The 25,796-nt window shown below is 47.4% G+C and overlaps 1 protein-coding gene across 1 annotated transcript in view; it reads right to left on the bottom strand.

The window, feature by feature from the left end:
• SLC39A6 (solute carrier family 39 member 6) overlaps positions 1 to 25,796 on the bottom strand; it is a 62,395-nt gene that overhangs the window by 6,782 nt on the left and 29,817 nt on the right. The window contains exons 6-8 of the mRNA XM_075314888.1: positions 11,493 to 11,876; positions 9,919 to 9,999; positions 2,485 to 2,675 (exon numbers count right to left, since the gene is read on the bottom strand). Of these exons, the coding sequence (XP_075171003.1) occupies positions 2,485 to 2,675; positions 9,919 to 9,999; positions 11,493 to 11,876 (656 nt within the window). The remainder of the gene's footprint in view (positions 1 to 2,484; positions 2,676 to 9,918; positions 10,000 to 11,492; positions 11,877 to 25,796) is intronic.

Here is a 25,796-nt window from a genome sequence, read left to right as displayed (position 1 = left end):
TGGGAGTCAGTGGAACCTGCCGGTAGAACAGCCTCACATGCGGTACAAGCAGCATAGAAAGCCTGTGCCTTGGCACCCTTGCTTTTTGCGGACGACATGCTGTTGTCTAGCCATCTAGGAGGGTATATAGCCAAGAATAGCGACCGTACAGTGCAATGTATAACATACAAGCATAAAGTACAAATGAACACTTCGGCACTAGTGGGGTCAGCACCTCAGGTGCTGCTTACCGCCCGCTCAAAAGCGGGTGTGTGGTCGCCCGAATCCTGTGTCTGGGTCTCCAAGAGCTTGTCTCCCTTCTCCAGCTCAGACTGCAAACAGGAATGGCTGCCGGCGTCCTGTGGAGAGGGGCGGGCCGTGGGCATGCCCCAGACAAAGTGCGGGAAACTGGCGTCTCACTGTGCCCAGTGAGGGGGCTGGAGTATGCTAAGCAGACTCCAGCCCTCGGCGCTGACGTTCTGAACAGCGTCCCGCCCTTCCCCTGACTGGCAGGCCTGGGGGCGGGAACGAAACGAAACTAGGCCGCAAAAGCCAGGGACTCGATTTATACGCGCGGCCGTCGTATAAGCACGGCCAGCGCGGAAGTCCCCGGCGCACCACAAGTCCCAGCCGCGCCACAGTGTAAAAACAGCCAGCAGCGGCCGGCGCGGCAGTTCCTAATACATAAACTCACTCAGCTAAGCTGCAGTGAGTAATAGCACAAGCGCTCCGCGCTGTTGTCCCCGGCGCACTAACACACCCAGCATGCTGGTGTGTGTGTGCGCGATTTGTACGGGGACACAGAGTACCTTAATGTAGCAGGGCCCTGTCCCTGACGATACTCAGCTCCATATCCAGCAGGTTCACCGGGTCTGTGGATGGAGCACGGTCTCAGTGCCTGGAGACCGGTAAGATCCCACTTCACCCAGAGCCCTGAGGGGGATGGGGAAGGAAAGCAGCATGTGGGCTCCAGCCTCCGTACCCGCAATGGATACCTCAACCTTAACAAACACCGCCGACAAGAGTGGGGTGAGAAGGGAGCATGCTGGGGGCCCTATATGGGCCCACTTTTCTTCCATCCGACATAGTCAGCAGCTGCTGCTGACTAAAACAGTGGAGCTATGCGTGGATGTCTGACCTCCTTCGCACAAAGCATGAAAACTGAGGAGCCCGTGATCCCACGGGGGGTGTATAGGCAGAAGGGGAGGGGCCTTACACTTTTAAGTGTAATACTTTGTGTGGCCTCCGGAGGCAGTAGCTATACACCCAATTGTCTGGGTCTCCCAATAGAGCGACAAAGAAAAATTGTTTAAAAGAACTGAAGTCCTCAGTGGTTGATACCTTTTAATGGCTAACTGAAAAGATGGTAATAATAGCAAGCTTTCCAGACTACTCAGGTCTCTTCATCAGGCTCAATAGAACACAAAATCTGAAGAGTCACATATTTATACACAACAGGACATAGAATGGAGCAGTAAATAAAACAAGTTATGTGAAGCAGAACCATCAGTATGGCAAAAGGACAAACTGTTGTGGCCATAAATATTGTTGTAGTTCATAGATAAGCAGTGTGAAGGTTTTATTGTCCTCTGAATAGGGTCTGGTCCAGGGCTGTGATGCTCCCTCCCGGATGGTCTGAGGAGCACATCTCTTAATTGATGTAAAAAGACATGAATCCATGAAATTGCTGGTATTGAAAGAAAATTTCAAGTCCCAGAGAGACAGGGGACTATGGGAGTACAAACTTATGATGACCTTTGACACATTCAAACTAGGAATGAATGTGTCACATGGATCCATGTCTTTTCACATCAATTAAGAGATGTGCTCCTCAGACCTTCCGGGGGGCATCACAGATCTGGACCAGACCCCAATCAAGAGGACAATAAAACTTTCACACTGCTTATCTATGAACTACAACAATATTTATGGCCACAACAGTTTGTCCCCTTGCCATACTGATAGTTCTGCTTCACATAACTTGTTTTATTTACTGCTCCATTCTATGTCCTGTTCTGTATAAATATGTGGCTCTTCAGATTTTGTGTTATATTGAGCCTGAAGAAGAGACCTGAGTAGTCTCGAAAGCTGCTATTACCATCTTTTCAGTTAGCCATTTAAAAGGTATCAACCACTGAGGGCTTCAGTTCTTTTAAACAATTTTTTTTATCTCTACTGGCTAACACGGTACAAAGATATATTTTATATGTATATGAGATGTACACGTGAGCTCACATGCCAAGTAGTCTCACTTGTCTTCTCTGAATAGAAGAGAATTGAGAGAACCTCAATGAGACAAGCCACGGTCTGATGCAAACTATCAAGACAACTGTCCATGGCACATAAGCGTCACTGCTGGGCTCTGATGACTTTACGTTGGGGCAGGAAGCATTCAATCCTTTTTTTACATAATCTCATTGCAGAGCCCATGTATGCTTGTCTGGGCAGATGCTACATGACTGGAGACAACAAGACAGTCTAGATTTCATCCTCATCGGTACTTACCATGTCAACAAAAGCGACATACATGAATAACCCTGCTGTAAGAGCGAAGATCCACATTGAAACATTTCCAGCATAGTGGCCTATAAGAATGCCAATGATCATGCCCAGGTATGCCATCACAGCAGACAGCACGTTGTACAACACTGCTTGCCTGACTGTCATTCCAGCTTTCAACAGGGTTGCGAAGTCACCTAGGAGAGAGAAAAAAAAAAAACCAGTAACCATATGAGCAAACAAAAAGTCAATTCATAGCATAATCTTCAGGCCTCACTTACATGAGCATTTGAATCAGATGAATCCAATTTGAGAACATCTCATTGCATTCCGATCAACGTTATTTAAACGAGGCAGAGCAGATCTGCGAATAAATAAAGGCTGCATGCTGGGAATTCCTATGCAAATCGGATCACGCAAACCCATACAAGTCTAGGGGTGCGTGTGAAACAGACTGCACTTGGGTGACATTGAGTGCAGTCCGATATACACAGAAACAGGCAATGGAGAAGATGGAGAGATTAATCTGTTCTCCACACTGGTGATCAGGTTCTCACATGAGAGAGATCAGTGTACAGTAGATGACACTCGGCTCACACTCACAGCACAGAGCATATAGCACCCGATTGTCTCACATCAGAGGACATACCCCAGTGTGACCCCGACCTAAATCTGAATTCCTGACATTTTTCCAACACCAGGCAAACCAGTTGTGAAATTGAAACATAAAAGTAAACAAGCTCAAGTCTTATTACAAGGAAACATTGCATTAGCTTTCCTGTCCTATAACAGCTACACAAGATAATCAAGACAGGAGATCAAGTCACTGTAACTTTAACCCTACTGCAAGAAGAAATTCTGGTTTAAAATGCACTTCTCCTTAAAGGGAACTTCTCTCATTGAAAAAGCAGTCTGGAGGCAGCAGACACTATAAAGCAGGAGAGTGATCGGAGATATTAGTGTGAGAAAAAAAGTAAGTATAACTTATATTTCCATCATTAGAACCGCTGGTAAGTAACTGACAGTCTTACCCATATCTTCCACACCTACATAATTACAGATCAACATGGAGCTGGACTCTTAAGCCCAGACAGTGCTGGCATTTACCATATTTTTAGACCTAAGACACTCATTTAACAAGAAAAGTGTGTGCGTCTTATATCCCAGAGGCAGCTTCCTGTGATAAAGGAGAATGCTGACATCGTGTCCTCCTGAGTGACAGAACTGCTCTCACCTCCAGCTCTGATCTATGTAATTGGTGCAGAGCAAGAGAGGAAGCCACCGGGAACTGTATGGAGGCGGCAAGAGCTCTGCAGCTGAAGGAGCTTTCACATGAATAATTACAGGACTGATCACATGATCTGAAAGGTCCTTCAGTTAATAGAGCAGAAGGTACTTCAGCATAGAATGTTGCATGTATGTACGTGTTGTTGGGATGGCGTCTGATCATGAGGATCTGATGCACCTTGGCCAGATAAGTCATACTATTATGTTGACAACCTTTATTATCAGGTTATTTTAATTCACATTTGTGCACATATTAGCGTAGTGTAGGGCAATCTAGGGTTACTCTAGGGTTTCCCGTCGGTGAATGGGGGCGCCACAACCCTAGGGCCTCATACCTCCATTGCTAGGTAGGGTGATTTTAGGGGTAAATTAGGGATAATCCCCCTCCTCCTTTCTGGTATCTATTTCGTTGTCCCTACACTATTAGGGTGATTGTTATATTTTGGTAAATTATTATTATTATACCTTTTAAAATGTTATATTAAAGGTTATTTTTTATGGGAATTTTTCTTCTTCGTCCTAAACTACTGGTTCCCTTTAACCCCTTCACGACCGCGGGCAGTAAAATTACGTCCTATTTTAACGTGACTTAACGACCAGGGACGTAATTTTACTGCCTAAACTTCATTTGATTGCCGTGGCCATAGCAACGGCTTTCAAATGATGTCCCCTGCTGTTTCTTACAGCAGGGGACCTTTGCTTGACCCCAGGGGGGGCGGCATCGCCACCCCCTATCGACGATCGATGTGATTGGCTGTTCAAATCTGAACCGCCAACCACATCGATCGCACTAATTTCGGCAAAAATAATGCCCGAATTAGTGCGATCCTGTGAGATCCAGCTATGAGATGCCGCAGCTGCTGCAGCATATCATAGGTGGACCTCAAACATGTCTCCCCCAGCCCCTGCAGCACTGATTGGAGCGATCGTGCTATGACGCGCAATCGCTCCAATCAGTGTGCAGTGGGGCGGTGTGATTTGCCGGTGGCCGCCCTCCCCAGGCCTGTGCTGGCCTGCGAGCCCTCCCCCAACATGGCTGCAGCGTGCAGTGGCTGGTACTTGTGGTACCACGCCACCGCCGCTGCTGCCGCCGCCGCCGCCGCCCTAGCTGTCACCGCTGCTGCACGTGAGTACTGTGCTCACTTTGCAGCCAGCCCGTGCGCGCTCCCGTGGTGCCCCTGCGCGCTCCCGTGGTGCCCCTGCGCGCTGCCATGGTAGCCCCTGCCGTGCCCCCCCCGCGATTCTGCTCCCCCCAACCCCCCCCCCCCCCCCCCCCGACATCCCGATCTGCTCCCCCCGCGATCTGACTGCCTCCCCCATTATCTCTGTTCTGCAGCTCCCTCTCCGGTCTCCCCCTCTGCTCTACCCCCTCCCCCTCTGCTTCCCCCCCCTCTCTGCTCTCACTCCCCCCCCCTCTCCCCCTCTGCTCTCCCCCGACGTCCTCTTACCTGTCTTCACCGGCCTGATCACATCTGCGTCCATCGCTGGGTCCTTCCTGGGCATTCTGCTGATCTGCCTGCTGCTCCTGTAAAGCTGTCCATCTCTCTGCCATCTATTCCTCTGCAGCTCTTCTGGTCAGTGTTCCTCCTGCTAGTCCTCTGGGTACTGTGAGTATAACTTTTTTTTTTTTTTTCCGTATCCCCTGTCCATTTTTACACCTCATCCGTCCGTGTGTCCCGCCAAGCGCTGATCAGGGATGCAGATAACGGATCGGCATCCCTGCTCAATTTTTGGCGTGACTTTTTTCCGTATCCCCTGTCCATTTTTACACCTCATCCGTCTGTGCGTCCCGCCAAGCGCTGATCAGGGATGCAGATAACGGATCGGCATCCCTGCTCAATTTTTGGCGTGACTTTTTTTTTTTTTTCCGTATCCCCGACGCTTTTTGTATCGCATCCGTCCGTGCGTCCCGCCAAGCGCTGATCAGGGATGCAGATAACGGATCGGCATCCCTGCTCAATTTTTGGCGTGACTTTTTTTTCCGTATCCCCGACGCTTTTTGTATCGCATCCGTCTGTGCGTCCCGCCAAGCGCTGATCAGGGATGCAGATAACGGATCGGCATCCCTGCTCAATTTTTGGCGTGACTTTTTTTTTTCCGTATCCCCGACGCTTTTTGTATCACATCCGTCCGTGCGTCCCGCCAAGCGCTGAACAGGGATGCAGATAACGGATCGGCATCCCTGCTCAATTTTTGGCGTGACTTTTTTTTTTCCGTATCCCCGACGCTTTTTGTATCGCATCCGTCCGTGCGTCCCGCCAAGCGCTGAACAGGGATGCAGATAACGGATCGGCATCCCTGCTCAATTTTTGGCGTGACTTTTTTTTCCGTATCCCCGACGCTTTTTGTATCGCATCCGTCTGTGCGTCCCGCCAAGCGCTGATCAGGGATGCAGATAACGGATCGGCATCCCTGCTCAATTTTTGGCGTGACTTTTTTTTTTCTGTATCCCCGACGCTTTTTGTATCACATCCGTCCGTGCGTCCCGCCAAGCGCTGATCAGGGATGCACATAACGGATCGGCATCCATGGTCAATTTTTGGCGTGACTTTTTTCCATATTTGCGACGCTTTTTGTATCGCATCCGTCCGTGCGTCCCACCAAGCGCTGATCAGGGATGCACATAACGGATCTGCATCCATGGTCAATTTTTGGCGTGACTTTTTTTTTTACGTATCCCCGACGCTTTTTTTTATCGCATCCGACCGTGCGTCCTGCAGCGGCCGATCAGTGCACTGCGTCTGTGCGTTTGAAAAGTCAAATGGCGCTCCTTCTCTTCTGAGCCCCGCCATGCGCTCAAACAATTTATTTCCACCACATATGAGGTATCTGCGTACTCAGGAGAAAATGCACAATACATTTTATGGTGCATTTTTTCCTGTTACCCTTGTGAAAAAAAAAGCTACCTAGTTGAAGCAACCGTTTTGTGGTAAAAAAAAAAAATTTTTCTTTTCACGGCTCAACGCTATAAACTTCTGTGAAGCCCCCAGGTGTTCAAAGTGCACATCAAACATCTAGAAAAATTATTTGAGGGCTCTAGTTTCCAAAATGGTGTCACTTGTGGGGGAGCTCCACTGTTTAGGCACCATAGGGGGTCTCCAAACATGACATGGCGTCCGCTAATGATTCCAACCAATTTTGCTGTCAAATGGCGCTCCTTCTCTTCTGAGCCCCGCCATGCGCCCAAACAATTACTTTCCACCACATATGAGGTATCTGCGTACTCAGGAGAAAATGCACAATACATTTTATGGTGCATTTTTTCCTGATAGCCTTGTGAAAAAAAAAGCTACCTAGTTGAAGCAACCGTTTTGTGGTAAAAAAAATTTTTTTTCTTTTCACGGCTCAACGCTATAAACTTCTGTGAAGCCCCCAAGTGTTCAAAGTGCTCACCAAACATCTAGAAAAATTATTTGAGGGCTCTAGTTTCCAAAATGGGGTGACTTGTGGGGGAGCTCCATTGTTTAGGCACCTCAGGGGGTCTTCATACCCCACATGGCGTCCGCTAATGAGTGCAGCTAATTTTGCATTCAAAAATTCAAATGGCGCTCCTTGCCTTCCGAGCACTGCCGTGTGTCCAAAGATTTGATTTCCACCACATATGAGGTATCTGCGTATTCAGGAGAAAATGCACAATACATTTTATGGTGCATTTTTTCCTGTTACCCTTGTGAAAAAAAAAGCTACCTAGTTGAAGCAACCGTTTTGTTGTAAAAAAAATTTTTTTTCTTTTCACGGCTCAACGCTATAAACTTCTGTGAAGCCCCCAGGTGTTCAAAGTGCTCACCAAACATCTAGAACAATTATTTGAGGGCTCTAGTTTCCAAAATGGGGTCACTTGTGGGGGAGCTCCATTGTTTAGGCACCTCAGGGGGTCTTCAAACCCGACATGGCGTCCGCTAACAGGTGCAGCTAATTTTGCACTCAAAAATTCAAATGGCGCTCCTTGCCTTCCGAGCACTGCTGTGTGTCCAAACATTTGATTTCCACCACATATGAGGTATCTGCGTACTCAGGAGAAAATGCACAATACATTTTATGGTGCATTTTTTCCTGTTACCCTTGTGAAAAAAAAAGCTACCTAGTTGAAGCAACCGTTTTGTGGTAAAAAAAATTTTTTTTCTTTTCACGGCTCAACGCTATAAACTTATGTGAAGCCCCCAGGGGTTCAAAGTGCTCACCAAACATCTAGAAAAATTATTTGAGGGCTCTAGTTTCCAAAATGGGGTCACTTGTGGGGGAGCTCCATTGGTTAGGCACCTCAGGGGGTCTTCAAACCCGACATGGCGTCTGCTAATGAGTGCAGCTAATTTTGCGTTCAAAAATTCAAATGGCGCTCCTTCCCTTCCGAGCTCTGCCGTGCGCCCAAACAATTGATTTTTACCACATATGGGGTATCAGCGTACTCAGGAGAACATGCACAATAAATTGTATTGTGTACTTTCTCTTTTCTCCCTTGTAAAAATGAAAATTTTATGGCTAAAGTAACATTTTTGTGTTAAAAAGTAAAATTTTCATTTTTTCCTTCCACATTGCTTTGGTTCCTGTGAAGCACCTAAAGGGTTAATAAACTTATTGGATGTGGTTTTGAGCAGTGTGAGGGGTGTAGTTTTTAGAATGGGGTCACTTTTGGGTATTTTCTGTCACCTAGGCCTCTCAAAGTCACCTCAAATGTAATGTGGTCCCTAAAAAAATTATTTTGTAAATTTTGTTGGAAAAATGAGAATTTGCTGATGACCTTTGACCCCTTCTAACTTCCTAACGGAAAAAAAATTTGTTTCGAAAATTGCGCTGATGTAAAGTACACAAGTGGGAAATGTTATTTAGTAACTATTTTGTGTGACATATCTCACAGATTTATGGGCATAAATTTTCAAAGTTTGAAAATTGCGAAATTTTCAAAATTTTCGCCAAATTTCCTAAATTTTCACAAATAAACGCAAAAAATATCGGCCTAAATTTACCACTGACATGAAGCACAATATGTCACGAAAAAACAATCTCAGAATCGCCAGGATCCGTTGAAGCGTTCCAGAGTTATAACCTGTCAAAGTGACACTGGTCAGAATTGCAAAAAATGGCCCGGTCATTAGGGTGTTTTAGTGGCCGGGGGTGAAGGGGTTAAAATGGTCTGTGGCTTTTTTTTTTTTTTATAGAGAAAAGTAGCACAATGATCTTTAGGTTTATTAGAAAAGGTTCAGTATGACTTAATGTGTTATTATCAGGGATGGTGCATATCTATTTGCAGCAATAGGTCCAGCAGCAACACCAGTCTTTGGCAGTCAGCCAGCATCCGTGGATCTTCTTTTGATTAGCTGGCCTGGCACGATGCGACATGTGCGACAAGCCACAACGATGACACCGTGGCAGGCCAGCTAAAAAGGGGTGGAATACTTAAGTAGGAGGCGAGTCAATGAGTTCCTGTCTGGCAACCACAACAGATGTGGCAGTTATGAGATTCCCAACATCTCAAGTCATTATGCATTATATAGGGTTTCAGTGGTAATACAATCTTTGTCCAACAAACAATCCCTTTACAAATAATGAGTGATGAAGCCAGGAGAGCAGGTAGACAGGTTTTTAAGACGATCCAAAAAAGTGAAGCAGCAGTCCTTAACATTTGTGTCCAAGTCTCCTTTATTGTAGATCCATAAATTCACCGAACGACAGGGTGCAGGGAAGGGGTAAGCGGGGGGGATGGGGGGGGGGGGAACGTCTGGACAGCCGTTTCGCGCATGTCAAGCCGTGCATCAACAGGTCTGAATAGTAATATTATCAACTGCATATAGCAATATATCAACTGTGTATATACATATATATCCTGTCAACCACTTGTTTGAATTTATGGATCTACAATAAAGGACACTTGGACACAAATGGCGAGTGCTGTGTCACTTCTTTTTTTTGCATAATTTTGAGTATCTACTCTGTGTAGCGCACCACTTAAGTAGTCCCATTTTCCCTGCAGCAGAATCATTGTTGCTCAGTGGAGTTAATGGTTAAGCGGTTGCTGCTGAACCTCTACATTGTTGCTGGAAACAGGTTTTTAAGGCAACTGTATGATACCAGAAGTGTCTTCTAAAGCCAGTCTACGTTTTGAAAATTTTGTAGCTCTACTTCATTTCATTAAAATGGGAAATGTATTTATTTTACCTAACTCGTGTGGTAATTCATGGCAAAAAACTGCAACAGATGTGCTTAATCCGCTGGCGATCCCCTCAGTGAACACTGCGCCTGTGGGAGGAAGACACTTGTTACTATTGTGCAGAAGTATAAAATAAAATGTAACCTTATCACAAGCTAAGCCAAAACACAGATATTCAACACCACTAGTGTTGTGCCGAAGCAAAAATAGAAAATAAAACCCTTTTACTTCCAAGGGCATCATTTGCACAGCTTGGTCGCAGTAGACACTGAGCTTTGCAGTTATTCTAAATATTAATGCAGCCAAGGATTTTGAAAAGAGAAATAATAAGTGGCATTTGGGCTGGTAATGCATGGATGTAGTGACCAATACACCCCAGTCTACTAATAAAACAGGTGCTGGTTCTGGGATCACTGCGTTCTGCGTCATGTCACTAATAAATAATACACATACATATGCATAATTGTATATAAATTATATATACAGCCACACATCCAAACCCTTTTCACCTCATGCAGACTACAACTCAAATATCTCCCGGATCTGTGCTTTCCTTAACCAAGAATCAGCAAAAACATTAGTGCATGGCCTCATCTCCCGCCTCGACTACTGCAACCTCCTGCTCTCTGGCCTTCCTTTTAACATTCTTGCAACCCTCTAATCTGTCCTAAACTCTGCAGCCCGCTTAATCCACCTCTGCTCTCGCTATTCCCAGCCTCGCCACTCTGCCAATCACTTCACTGGCTTCCCATCACCCAACGACTCCAGTTCAAAACATTAACCATAACATACAAATCCATTCACAACCTGTCTGCTCCTTATATCTGTGACCTAGTCTCCCAGTACCTACCTGCACGCAACCTCAGATCCTCACAAGATCTCCTTTTCCCACAATCGCGTACAAGATTTCTCCCGTGCCTCCCCTATACTCTGGAATGCTCTACCTCAGCATATCAGACTCTCCCCTACCGTGGAAAGCTTCAAGAGGAACCTGAAAACCCAGCTCTTCCAACAAGCCTACAACCTACAATAACCCTCAGACCAGTACACCACTGCGCAACCGGCTGTCCTCACCTATTGTACCCCCACCCATTCCCTGTAGACTGTGAGCCCTCATGGGAAGGGTCTTCTCTGCTCCTATACCAGTCTGTATTGTATTGTCAATGATTGTTGTACGTATACCTTCTTTCACTTGTAAAGCGCCATGGAATATATGGCATAATATTATTATTTATATAATATATATATATATATATATATATATATATATATATATATATATATATATATATATATATATATATATATATATATTATATATATATATATATATATATATATATATATATATATATATACACACACATATACATACATACATACATATACACACACATATACACACACATACATATAGACACAAATATTATATATACACACATACACACGTAATGAGAATATGAGAATATAATTACAAGAAATTTATAATATAAAGTGGCATGATGTAGTTTTTTCCAAGCAAGTCACTTTCAACTTGAAATCAGAAGGAAATTAAAGCGCCAAGATTTTACAACGTCCTCACCAATTGCTAATCCATCACTGAAGTTGTGCAGTCCATTACCCATGATCACCATCCAAGCCAACGTAGCGATTCCAGCATCCTTCAGCTCCTCCCGAGAGTACCGCTGTGAATGGCTATGTGGGTGGTGGTTTTGGTGGTGGTGGTGATGTAAGATATGATGATAATCATGGTGATGATGGATCATTTCGTCAGACTGGCCTAGGGTGTCGTGAAAATGGGAGTGACATTTGTTTTCACATCCTCTAGACACATATTCCCGGTAACTGGCTTCATCATGGGAATGAGCAATCATTACTTCTTCCTCCTCTTCTTCATGTGCATCAGGGTGTACTGACTGGAAGTGATTGCCATCTTGAGCTTCACTCTCTGCATAGGTTTCATGATCTATATTTATGGTTAAAAAAAAAGAAAACTTTTTTTAATTAGACCAATATACATGTGATTGAAAATAAAGATTTCCATTTTAAATGAAACAAGTGGAGAATTGGTATCTGGTACCTCTCTCAAGTGATGGATGGAAACATATTTAAGACTTTTGAAGTACTGCTAAAAGACTTCCCACTGGGACATAGTATCTATATATATAATTGCCTTATTCTGTCTGTCTGTCTGTCTGTCTTGCTCCAAAATTGTGTCCTTACGGTGACACAAAGCTGATTGGCCGCTGGGCTCGCCATGGCCCCCCCCCCCCCGCATGGATTGGCCGCTCGCCCAGGCTGCGCCCCCACACGGATTGGCCAGCCGCTCGCCCAGGCTCCTCCCCCCCACAGATTGGCCTCTCGCCCCGGCACCCTGCAGGCATTGGCAACTCGGCCACGCCCCGCCCCCCTCACGCAATGCACGCTAGCTCTGGCCCCGCCCCCTCCACGCATTCCCCGAACCGAGGTCAGAGAGCCACGACTACCAGGTGAGTACTGTACCCCTGGGAGCCCACATCAGCGTACGCCGCCAAACCAGCCGACACATACCCTCGCATTGCTGGGGCTGGCCAGCGTATGCTGGTGTGGGCTCCCATGCGAGCGGGGGACGAGATACGCTGGTAACCATGGTAGCATAGTTACCAGCGCATCAAGGTCCTGCAGCGGCGGAACATACACACACACACACACACACACACACATCAGATCACACTCACTCTCACACACACCTCACACACACATCACATCGCATCCACATACTCACAACATCCTGGGATATCGCTTGCTTCTCGGCGGCGATACTGTGCTGTGAGCTTCCAGGACCTGCCGGAGGATCACATGGCCAGAAGCATGTGGTATCTCCGGATGTTGTGAGTATGAGCGCGTATGTGCAATATCGTCAATGTGTGTGTGTGTGTGTGTGAGTTTATGCGATCGGGTGTGTGTGAGTGTATGCGATCGGGTGTGTGTGAGTGTATGCGATCGGGTGTGTGTGAGTGTATGCGATCGGGTGTGTGTGAGTGTCGGCAGAGGAGCACGGCGTGCTGGAGGAGGCTGGGAGGAGAGAGGCTGATCCTGGGGAAGGCTAGGATGGGGAGGCTGAGAGGAGAGAGGATGATGCTGGGAGGAGAGAGGCTGGGGGAGGCTGGGAGGAGAGAGGCTGAGGCTGGGGACAGAGAGGCTGAGGCTGGGGACAGAGAGGCTGAGGCTGGGGACAGAGAGGCTGAGGCTGGGGACAGAGAGGCTGAGGCTGGGGACAGAGAGGCTGAGGCTGGGGACAGAGAGGCTGAGGCTGGGGACAGAGAGGCTGAGGCTGGGGACAGAGAGGCTGAGGCTGGGGACAGAGAGGCTGAGGCTGGGGACAGAGAGGCTGAGGCTGGGGACAGAGAGGCTGAGGCTGGGGACAGAGAGGCTGAGGCTGGGGACAGAGAGGCTGAGGCTGGGGACAGAGAGGCTGAGGCTGGGGACAGAGAGGCTGAGGCTGGGGACAGAGAGGCTGAGGCTGGGGACAGAGAGGCTGAGGCTGGGGACAGAGAGGCTGAGGCTGGGGACAGAGAGGCTGAGGCTGGGGACAGAGAGGCTGAGGCTGGGGACAGAGAGGCTGAGGCTGGGGACAGAGAGGCTGAGGCTGGGGACAGAGAGGCTGAGGCTGGGGACAGCGAGGCTGAGGCTGGGGACAGCGAGGCTGATGCTGGGGACAGCGAGGCTGATGCTGGGGACAGCGAGGCTGATGCTGGGGACAGAGAGGCTGATGCTGGGGACAGAGAGGCTGATGCTGGGGACAGAGAGGCTGATGCTGGGGACAGAGAGGCTGATGCTGGGGACAGAGAGGCTGATGCTGGGGACAGAGAGGCTGATGCTGGGGACAGAGAGGCTGATGCTGGGGACAGAGAGGCTGATGCTGGGGACAGAGAGGCTGATGCTGGGGACAGAGAGGCTGATGCTGGGGACAGAGGCTGATGCTGGGAGGAGAGAGGCTGATGCTGGGAGGAGAGAGGCTGATGCTGGGAGGAGAGAGGCTGATGCTGGGAGGAGAGAGGCTGATGCTGCGGGTAGAGAGGCTGATGCTGGTGCAGCATGGGGGATGGAGCACGATGGGGGGTGCGCAGCATGGCGGATGGAGCACGTTTGGGAGTGCACAGCATGGCGGATGGAGCACGTTTGGGAGTGCGCAGCATGGCGGATGGAGCACGTTTGGGAGTGCGCAGCATGGCGGATGGAGCACGTTTGGGAGTGCGCAGCATGGCGGATGGAGCACGTTTGGGAGTGCGCAGCATGGCGGATGGAGCACGTTTGGGAGTGCGCAGCATGGCGGATGGAGCACGTGTGGGAGTGCGCAGCATTGCGGATGGAGCACGTTTAGGAGTGCGCAGCATGGCGGATGGAGCACGTTTGGGAGTGCGCAGCATGGGGGATGCAGCACGATGGGGAGTGCGGAGCATGGCGGATGGAGCACGTTTGGGAGTGCGCAGCATGGCGGATGGAGCACGTTTGGGAGTGGGCAGCATGGCGGATGGAGCACGTTTGGGAGTGCGCAGCATGGCGGATGGAGCACGTTTGGGAGTGCGCAGCATGGCGGATGGAGCACGTTTGGGAGTGCGCAGCATGGCGGATGGAGCACGTTTGGGAGTGCGCAGCATGGCGGATGGAGCACGTTTGGGAGTGCGCAGCATGGCGGATGGAGCACGTTTGGGAGTGCGCAGCATGGCGGATGGAGCACGTTTGGGAGTGGGCAGCATGGCGGATGGAGCACGTTTGGGAGTGGGCAGCATGGCGGATGGAGCACGATGGGGGGTGCGCAGCATAGGGGATGGAGCACGATGGGGAGTGCGAAGTATGGCAGATGGAGCACGTTTGGGAGTGCGCAGCATGGCGGATGGAGCACGTTTGGGAGTGTGCAGCATGGTGGATGGAGCACGTTTGGGAGTGCACAGCATGGGAGATGGAGCACGATGGGGGGTGCGCTGCATGGGGGATGGAGCACGATGGGGAGTGCGCTGCATGGGGGATGGAGCACGATGGGGAGTGCGCTGCATGGGGGATGGAGCACGATGGGAAGTGCACACCTCCCCCCAACACACACGCGTGCGTGCACGCACTGCACACACTGGGAACCACAAACAACTGCCCTACACAGACACCCACACACACAGACAACGCTGCGCACACACAACACCCAAACACCGCGGCACACACAAATATACGCACATACCACACAACACACACATTGCACAAAACATACCTCCCCCCAAAACACACCACACACACAAACCGCGCAACACACACACACAACGCAACACACATACAACACCGCTCTCACCCCCCCGTCACACCCAGACAACACCCAGAGCATGTACAGCGCCCTACACAAACACTTGGTAACTACACACAACATCTATATATATGTGTATATATATATATATATATATATATATATATATATATATATATATATATATATATATAAACAAAAATCATACATGAACTACACAATACGTAAATTCTAGAATACCCGATGCGTAGAATCGGGCCACCTTCTAGTGTTTTATAAATACATGCAGCTACGTCACGCATTTGAATCGCAGAACAGAATAACACCAATTGTTATACAATCAGATAGTGTAATTAATATATTAGGGACGCAGAGAGGGACGGCAGGATGTATATCGATGGTCTACAGGGGACTTCTGTCCATGCCTGTTGGGAGGCAACTAATTGGGGCATATGCAAGGTGGGTGGAAGATTGGGGAGAAATTGGGGAGGAAAAATGGGAGTCTATTTTGCAATATGTCATCAAAATATCTCTGAGCGAGGCAAAACGGCTATCGCAATTATATGTTATATACAGAGTATATAGAACCCCCGTGTGGATGAAGAAAGTGGGAGTGAGAACTGATTCCAAGTGCCCAAAATGTACTGTGGAGGAAGCAGGGATCATGCACATGTTGTGGGAATGCCCGTGTTTACAAGGGTTCTGGATCACAGAGTTAAATTTAGTTCAATCAGTGATGCAAGTGGACCTACCCAGAACCCCGCTGGTGTGTGTGCTGGGGTATGTGGATGAAGTGGGAAACCCGCTGGTGTGTGTGCTGGGGTATGTGGATGAAGTGGGGGCGGATGAACAAGAGAAACTGGCAGTGGCATGATTGTTGTATGCAGCAAGGAAACTAATTGCCTTGTATTGGCTATCTGAAAAAGCACCGACATGTAAGGAATTTGTTGAAAAAGTGAATTATATTATTTATATGGAGAAAAATGTTTATATTAAAAAGGTGAAGGAGAACTCAATATGAGAAGATCTGGAGCAAGTGGCTGGACTTTCCAGGATTAGCTTCATTTGATCTACTGAAAGATAGGATATTTAGACTATAGCTAGGAAAGGAAAGATCGCAGTGGCTGAGAAATAAGGAGGACAGGTGAATGTGAATAAAGAGGGATGTAGAGAGTGGATGGGTGAGACTGTCGCCCGGAAGAGGGTGTGGGGAGGGGGAGGGGGTATGTGTGAGGACTACCCTCACAATTTGTTGTTATGTTTATGAAAGTTTTAAAATGCAATAAAAATGTATCTGATTTAAAAAAAAAAAAAAATTAAACAAGTACTTCCGTGACAGTATAGAATATTCCTATACTATGTCATCATTTAGTGGTCAGTAGAGATGCAACCATTTGGACCTTCATCAGTCCAGAGTATGAGGCCGCAGGGTTAATTCAGCCACTTCAAGGTTTCTAAAATAATAAGCATAACCGAGAAAATAAAAGGAACTTTTAAAAAATTCCCAAATAATTATAAACATATGAAAAAGGCAATTGTATGTACCAACAAAGGTCACAGAATCAAACGTACAAACAGGATGCAGCAGACCCCCATAATAAAGGGGGTAACAGAACAAAATACTGAGTATTAGAATTGCAAACAGATGAAGCTTGCAATAGGACGCAGGTCACGCACGAAGCACAGTGCCTAGCCAACAGCCTGTTACATGCCCCTACTATTCGATTAGACGGGCTGCCCACCACACTCTCAGTGCACCACACCACAGAGGTTGAATAGATGGACCCCACCTACCCTGAGAGTAGGGGGTCACTAACCCATGTTCCTCCTCACTGCAGTCAGTATGGAATGGGGTAGAATGGTCACGTCATGCACTCTACTATTCTTTTTAAATGTACAGTCATGGCCAAAAGTTTTGAGAATGACACCAAAATTATATTTTCACATGATCTGTTGCCCTCTGGTTTTTAATTGTGTTTGTCTGATGTTTACATCACATACAGAAATATAATTGCAATCATATTATGAGTACCAAAAGGTTATATTGACAGTTAGAATGAGTTAATGCAGCAAGTCAATATTTGCAGTGTTGACCCTTCTTCTTCAGGACCTCTGCAATTCTCCCTGGCATGATCTCAATCAACTTCTGGACCAAATCCTGACTGATAGCTGTCCATTCTTGCATAAGCAATGCTTGCATTTTGCCAGAATCTGTTGGTTTTTGTTTGTCCACCCGTCTCTTGATGATTGCCCACAAGTTCTCAATGGGATTAAGATCTGGGGAGTTTCCAGGCCATGGACCCAAAATCTCCATGTTTTGTTCCATGAGCCATTTAGTGATTACCTTTGCTTTATGGCAAGATGCTCCATCATGCTGGAAAAGGCATTGTTGGGCGCCAAACTGCTCTTGGACAGTTGGGAGAAGTTGCTCTTGGAGGACATTCTGGTACCATTCTTTATTCATGGCTGTGTTTTTAGGCAAGACTGTGAGTGAGCCAATTCCCTTGGCTGAGAAGCAACCCCACACATGAATTGTTTCAGGATGCTTAACAGTTGGCATGAGACAAGACTGGTGGTAGCGCTCACCTCTTCTTCTCCTAATAAGCTGTTTTCCAGAAGTCCCAAACAATCGAAAAGGGGATTCATCTGAGAAAATGACTTTACCCCAGTCCTCAGCAGTCCACTCCCTGTACCTTTTGCAGAATATCAGTCGGTCCCTGATGTTTTTTCTGGAGAGAAGTGGCTTCTTTGCTGCCCTACTTGAAACCAGGCCTTGCTCAAGCAGTCTCCGCCTCACAGTGCGTGGAGAAGCACTCACACCAGCCTGCTGCCATTGCTGAGCTAGCTCGGCACTGCTGGTAGTCCGATCCCGCAGCTGAAACAGTTTTAAGATACGGTCCTGGCGTTTGCTGGTCCTTCTTGGGCACCCTGGAGCCTTTTTGGCAACAATGGAAGCCCTCTCCTTGAAGTTCTTGATGATGCGATAAATTGTTGACTGAGGTGCAATCTTTGTAGCTGCGATACTCTTCCCTGTTAGGCCATTTTTGTGCAGAGCAATGATGGCTGCACGTGTTTCTTTAGAGATAACCATGGTTAACTGAAGAGAAACAATGATACCAAGCACCAGCCTCCTTTTAAAGTGTCCAGTGGTGTCATTCTTACTTAATCATGACTGATTGATCGCCAGCCCTGTCCTCATCAACACCCACACCTGTGTTAATGGAACAAATCACTAAAACAATGTTAGCTGCTCCTTTTAAGGCAGGAATGCAATGATGTTGAAATGTGTTTTGGGGGTTAAAGTTCATTTTCTTAGCCAATATTGACTTTGCAAGTAATTGCTGTTAAGCTGATCCCTCTTTATGACATTCTGGAGAATATGCCAATTGCCATTAGAAAAACTTAAGCAATAGACTTTGTAAAAATTAATATTTGTAGCATTCTCAAAACTTTTGGCCATGACTGTAGAGGACAAACAGATTAGCTAAGCTATCTCAGTCAGGCCCATGGACATGAATGAAATGAATGAAAGCGAGCGGAAGTGATCCTATGCATTCAATGCTGACCCCAGTGAGGTGAAGCAGGGGATCGCACCCACATTCTTGTGATGGGTGGGGTTCCAGAGATGCAACCGCCAGCAATTAGGCATAGATGAATTTATAGAAACAAAAAAAAAAAAAAAAAAAAGTTTATCACACATATATTAAAAAAAAAAACAAAAAAAAAAAACAACCACACAAGTGCACACAATATAAATATTCACACACACTAATTATATAAACACACACACACACAGGAACAAAAATATATATACATATGCATGTAATTTAACCCCTTCACCCCCGGCCACTAAAACACCCTAATGACCGGGCCATTTTTTGCAATTCTGACCAGTGTCACTTTGACAGGTTATAACTCTGGAACACTTCAACGGATCCTGGCGATTCTGAGATTGTTTTTTCGTGACATATTGTACTTCATGTCAGTGGTAAATTTAGGCCGATATTTTTTGTGTTTATTTGTGAAAATTTAGGAAATTTGGCGAAAATTTTGAAAATTTCGCAATTTTCAAACTTTGAAAATTTATGCCCATAAATCTGAGAGATATGTCACACAAAATAGTTACTAAATAACATTTCCCACTTGTCAACTTTACATCAGCGCAATTTTCGAAACAAATTTTTTTTCCGTTAGGAAGTTAGAAGGGGTCAAAGGTCATCAGCAAATTCTCATTTTTCCAACAAAATTTACAAAATAATTTTTTTTAGGGACCACATCACATTTGAGGTGACTTTGAGAGGCCGAGGTGACAGAAAATACCCAAAAGTGACCCCATTCTAAAAACTACACCCCTCACACTGCTCAAAACCACATCCAATAAGTTTATTAACCCTTTAGGTGCTTCACAGGAACCAAAACAATGTGGAAGGAAAAAATGAAAATTTTACTTTTTAACACAAAAATGTTACTTTAGCCATAAAATTTTCATTTTTACAAGGGAGAAAAGAGAAAGTACACAATACAATTTATTGTGCATGTTCTCCTGAGTACGCTGATACCCCATATGTGGTAAAAATCAATTGTTTGGACACACGGCAGTGCTCGGAAGGCAAGGAGCGCCATTTGAATTTTTGAGTGCAAGATTAGCTGCACTCATTAGCGGACGCCATGTCGGGTTTGAAGACTCCCTGAGGTGCCTAAACAATGGAGCTCCCCCACAAGTGACCCCATTTTGGAAACTAGAGCCCTCAAATAATTTTTCTAGATGTTTGGTGAGCACTTTGAACACCTGGGGGCTTCACAGAAGTTTATAGCGTTGAGCCGTGAAAAGAAAAAAATCTTTTTTTACCACAAAACGGTTGCTTCAACTAGGTAGCTTTTTTTTTCACAAGGGTAACAGGAAAAAATGCACCATAAAACGTATTGTGCATTTTCTCCTGAGTACGTAGATACCTCACATGTGGTGGAAAGTAATTGTTTGAGCGCATGGCGGGGCTCAGAGGAGAAGGAGCGCCATTTGACTTTTCAAACGCACAGACGCAGTGCACTGATCGGCCGCTGCAGGACGCACGGTCGGATGCGATAAAAAAAAGCGTCGGGGATACATAAAAAAAAAAGTCACGCCAAATATTGACCATGGATGCAGATACGTTATGTGCATCCCTGATCAGCGCTTGGCGGGATGCACGGACGGATGCGATACAAAAAGCGTCGCAAATACGGAAAAAAGTCACGCCAAAAATTGAGCAGGGATGCCGATCAGTTATCTGCATCCGTAATCAGCGCTCGGCGGGACGCACGGACGGATGTGATACAAAAAGCGTCGTGAGTACGGAAAAAAGTCACGCCAAAAACTGACCACGGATGCAGATCCGTTATCTGCATCCCTGATCAGCGCTCGGCGGGACGCACGGACGTATGCGATACAAAAAGCGTCGTGAATACGGAAAAAAGTCACGCCAAAAACTGACCACGGATGCAGATCCGTTATCTGCATCCCTGATCAGCGCTCGGCGGGACGCACGGACGGATGCGATACAAAAAGCGTCGTGAATACGGAAAAAAGTCACGCCAAAAACTGACCACGGATGCAGATCCGTTATCTGCATCCCTGATCAGCGCTCGGCGGGACGCACGGACGGATGCGATACAAAAAGCGTCGGGGATACGGAAAAAAAAGTCACGCCAAAAATTGAGCAGGGATGCCGATCCGTTATCTGCATCCCTGATCAGCGCTCGGCGGGACGCACGGACGGATGCGATACAAAAAGCGTCGGGGATACGGAAAAAAGTCACGCCAAAAATTGAGCAGGGATGCCGATCCGTTATCTGCATCCCTGATCAGCGCTTGGCGGGACGCACGGACGGATGCGATACAAAAAGCGTCGGGGATACGGAAAAAAAAGTCACGCCAAAAACTGACCACGGATGCAGATCAGTTATCTGCATCCCTGATCAGCGCTTGGCGGGACGCACGGACGGATGCGATACAAAAAGCGTCGGGGATACGGAAAAAAAAGTCACGCCAAAAATTGAGAAGGGATGCCGATCCGTTATCTGCATCCCTGATCAGCGCTTGGCGGGACGCACGGACGGATGAGGTGTAAAAATGGACAGGGGATACGGAAAAAAAAAAAAAAAGTTATACTCACAGTACCCAGAGGACTAGCAGGAGGATCACTGACCAGAAGAGCTGCAGAGGAACAGATGGCAGAGAGATGGACAGCTTTACAGGAACAACAGGCAGATCAGCAGAATGCCCAGGAAGGACCCAGCGATGGACGCAGATGTGATCAGGCCGGTGAAGACAGGTAAGAGGACGTCGGGGGAGAGCAGAGGGGGAGACCGGAGAGGGAGCTGCAGAAGCAGAATAGAGATAATGGGGGAGGCAGTCAGATCGCGGGGGGAGCAGATCGGGATGTCGGGGGGGGGGGGGAGCAGATCGCGGGGGGGCACGGCAGGGGCTATCACGGCAGCGCGCAGGGGCACCACGGGAGCGCGCACGGGCTGCAAAGTGAGCACAGTACTCACGTGCAGCAGCAGCAGCGGTGACCTCAGCGATGGCGGCGGCGGCAGCAGCAGCGGTGGTGTGGTACTACAAGTACCAGCCACTGCACGCTGCAGACATGTTGGGGGAGGGCTCGCAGGCCAGCACAGGCCTGGGGAGGGCGGCCACCGGCAGATCAGACCGCCCCACTGCACACTGATTGGAGCGATTGCGCGTCATAGCACGATCGCTCCAATCAGTGCTGCAGGGGCTGGGGGCGGCATGTTTGAGGTCCACCTATGATATGCTGCAGCAGCTGCGGCATCTCATAGCTGGATCTCACAGGATCGCACTAATTCGGGCATTATTTTTGCCGAAATTAGTGCGATCGATGTGGTTGGCGGTTCAGATTTGAACAGCCAATCACATCGATCGTCGATAGGGGGTGGCGATGTCGCCCCCCCTGGGGTCAAGCAAAGGTCCCCTGCTGTAAGAAACAGCAGGGGACATCATTTGAAAGCCGTTGCTATGGCCACGGCAATCAAATGAAGTTTAGGCCGTAAAATTACGTCCCTGGTCGTTAAGTCACGTTAAAATAGGACGTAATTTTACGGCCCGCGGTCGTGAAGGGGTTAAATATACACACTATAAATACACACAATACACAAGATAGAAGATTAATGTATATTTTTATGCACACCTGCACTAATAAATATACAGGTATAGGATTGAAAAACAGTGCACACCTTTTTCCTTATACACTCCTCAACACTGAAATTGAAACACCAAGAAGGAAGTTGATAAATTATGGAAATCCTAGGATTGATGGATATGTTGAGTGATATGCAAATGATGGAAAATGAAAGCTACAGTTTCAAAGCAATTTATTCAGCATTGAGTAAGAGCTCCACACATAGAAATTCCTTGGTATGATATCCATTGTGTTTATTAAAGGGACCCTGTCATCAGAAATTTACCTGTAAACCTAAAAGTTCCCCCTTCTGCAGCTCGTGGGCTGCATTCTAGGAAGCTTCCTATAGTTTTTGTGGCCCCTTTTATACCAAAATAAATACTTTATAAACTTGTACCTTTTCGTATGCAAATTTTGAAAATTATCCATGGGGCGGGCTGCCTGATGTCCGTTGTTGTCCTCCTGCCGATTTACGCCGCCCCCGAACGCTGAATTTCAAACCTCAGGACGCCGCCCCTGGGCGCCCGTGGTCCCGCGCATGCAATGTGCGACTGTAGCGGTGCCGTGCACTGTGTGCACGTGTGACCGCTGGTGACGCTTTGCGCGGGCACAAGGTAATGGGCGGCGCTGTGAGCGTCATCAGCAAGTGCCACCCATAACCTCGTGACCGCACTTTCCCCTTTGCCTCCTGCGTTCTGCGCAAGCGTCTCCTCGTAACCTGTGGTGGCCTGATCCGCTCCTCCCATCTATTTCCTGCTGCAGGGCAAGATGGGAAAGGTGACGTCGGATCATTTGGCCAGCGCTTGCGCAGAACGCAGGAGGCAAAAGGGGAGAGTGCGGCCACGGTATTATGGGCGGGCACTTGTGATGCATTCACAGTGCCGCCCATAATATCGTGCCTGCAACCACGTCACCAGCAGTCCTCGCGTGCACGGTACCTCGGGCGCAGTGGGCGGCGTCCTGATCTATGAAATGAAGCAATGGGGGATGGCGTAAACCAGAAGGAGGGACAGTAACGGACGCAAGAGAGCCCGCCCCCATGGACGATTTACAAGAATGGCAGACAAAGAGGTACAACTTTATAAAGTGTTTAATTTGGTTTCAAAGGGGGCACAAAAAGTACAGGAACCTTGCTAGAATGCAGCCCACGAGCTGCAGAGGGGGAAACTTTTAGCTCAATTTCTGATGACAGGTTCCCTTTAATCAATAGGAAGCTGGCCTCTCACAACCTGTTGATTATATTTTAAATGGAGCAAAATGAGAAGAGGTTGTCCCAGTAGTGCAAAACCCCTTTAACCTGTCTATCAATCCTGTGATTTTCATATCGCCACGAAGTTTCCTTCCTGGTGTTGCAATTTCACTGTTGACGACTGTATGGAGAAAACAGCAGAGTAGGCATTTTGGGAGAGGAAACCTGATGACTGCTGATTCCAGGAATTTCAACAACAAATCTTACCGCACTGTGACAGAGACAGATCTTTGTCAGTTTAGGACACATCCTGTACTCACACTTTGTAATGTACCATATTTTTCGCTTTACAAGACACACGTATACATACATATATATATTATATACATACATATTATAATATATATATATATATATATATATATATATATATATATATATATATATATATATATATATATATATATATATATATATATATATATATATATATATATATATATATATATATATATATATATATATATATATATATATATATACACACATACACACACACATACATACATATACACACACACACACACATATATATATACATATATATACACACACACACACACATATATACATATATATATATCATACATATATATATATATATATATATATATATATATATATATACACATATACATACATACATACATACATACATATATATATATAGTGAGGTAGCGTGGTCGGCTGCGCAGCAGAAGACACGGGATCCAGGCATTAAGGTTCACAGCACACGGTTTAATGTCCAAACAAAAGTCCACAACAATATACATGTGCCTCTCCAGCAGAGAGCTCAGGGAGTTCTGTTCACTCCCTCACACCCGGCACACCTGCCCTTGTTCCTGTTTCCATTTAACCCTTCCTTCAGCCTGTAGGGAAACAGCATTAACCCTGGAGTGGATCTACTTTCTATCATGGAGTGAGCACAACCGGGGCGAGACATACCGGCCGTCATAGATAACCCCGGTCACAGTCTCACATACCCCCCCCCTCAGTTCAAGCGAGCGGGGTTGAACTCCCGCCATCAAAACACGGGCCGCGGGACAAGGCATCGGCGTTGCCCTGCAACCCACCGGCCCTATGTTCAACCGTAAACCGGAAGTTCTGCAGAGAAAGGAACCACCGGGTAACCCGGGCATTCCGTTCCTTGGCGGACCTCATCCAGACCAGTGGAGAGTGATCCGTCACCAAGCGAAACTGCCGTCCCAGCAGGTAATAGCGTAGGGACTCCAAGGCCCACTTGATCGCCAGGCACTCCTTCTCCACTACGCTATAATTCCGCTCGGGAGGGGTGAGCTTCCTACTTAAGAAGGTGAAGGGGTGTTCCTCCCCCTGAACCACCTGAGACAGCACTGCCCCCAGGCCGACCTCTGAGGAGTCAGTCTGTACTATGAACTCCTTCCGGAAATCAGGGTGTACAAGAACGGGCTGTCCGCACAGGACCCCCTTCAGGGCCCGGAAGGAGTCCTCGGCCTGCGGAGTCCAGCGCACCATGACGGACTTCTTGCCTTTGAGAAGGTCCGTCAAGGGGGCTGATAGTCCCGCAAAATCCTTTACAAACCTCCTGTAGTACCACACGATACCCAGGAAGGCCCTAACCTGCTTCGTGGTCAGGGGTCTAGGCCACTTCTGGATCGCCTCAACCTTGTTAATTTGGGGCTTAATCACTCCTTGGCCTATCACGTAGCCCAAGTAGCGGGCTTCCGTGAGTCCCAATGCACATTTCTTGGGATTGGCTGTCAATCCGGCTGTTCGAAGCGCGTCCACCACCGCTTGTACCTGTTCCAAGTGGGTCTGCCAATCGGAGCTGTAAATAATGATGTCATCAAGGTACACTGATGCATACGCCTGGTGGGGTTCCAGCACTAAGTCCATCAACCTCTGGAACGTGGCCGGAGCGCCATGTAACCCAAAAGGCAAGACAACATAGTGGAAGAGACCCTCCGGCGTAACAAAAGCGGTTTTCTCCTTGGCGGACTCAGTCAGTGGCACCTGCCAGTACCCCTTGGTCAGGTCGAGCGTGGTAAAATATCGCGCCTGTCCCAGCCTATCAATCAGCTCATCCACCCGGGGCATGGGGTAGAGATCGAACTTGGATATTTCGTTCAATCTCCTAAAGTCATTGCAGAACCTTAAGGAGCCATCGGGTTTTGGTATTAGGACAATCGGACTAGCCCATTCACTCCG

This window comes from Anomaloglossus baeobatrachus, chromosome 6 (genome assembly GCF_048569485.1).
Source record: "Anomaloglossus baeobatrachus isolate aAnoBae1 chromosome 6, aAnoBae1.hap1, whole genome shotgun sequence".
Taxonomy (NCBI): domain Eukaryota; kingdom Metazoa; phylum Chordata; class Amphibia; order Anura; family Aromobatidae; genus Anomaloglossus; species Anomaloglossus baeobatrachus.
The sequence above is the reverse complement of the archived record's forward strand: the minus strand, read 5'-3'. Positions and strand labels throughout refer to the sequence as shown.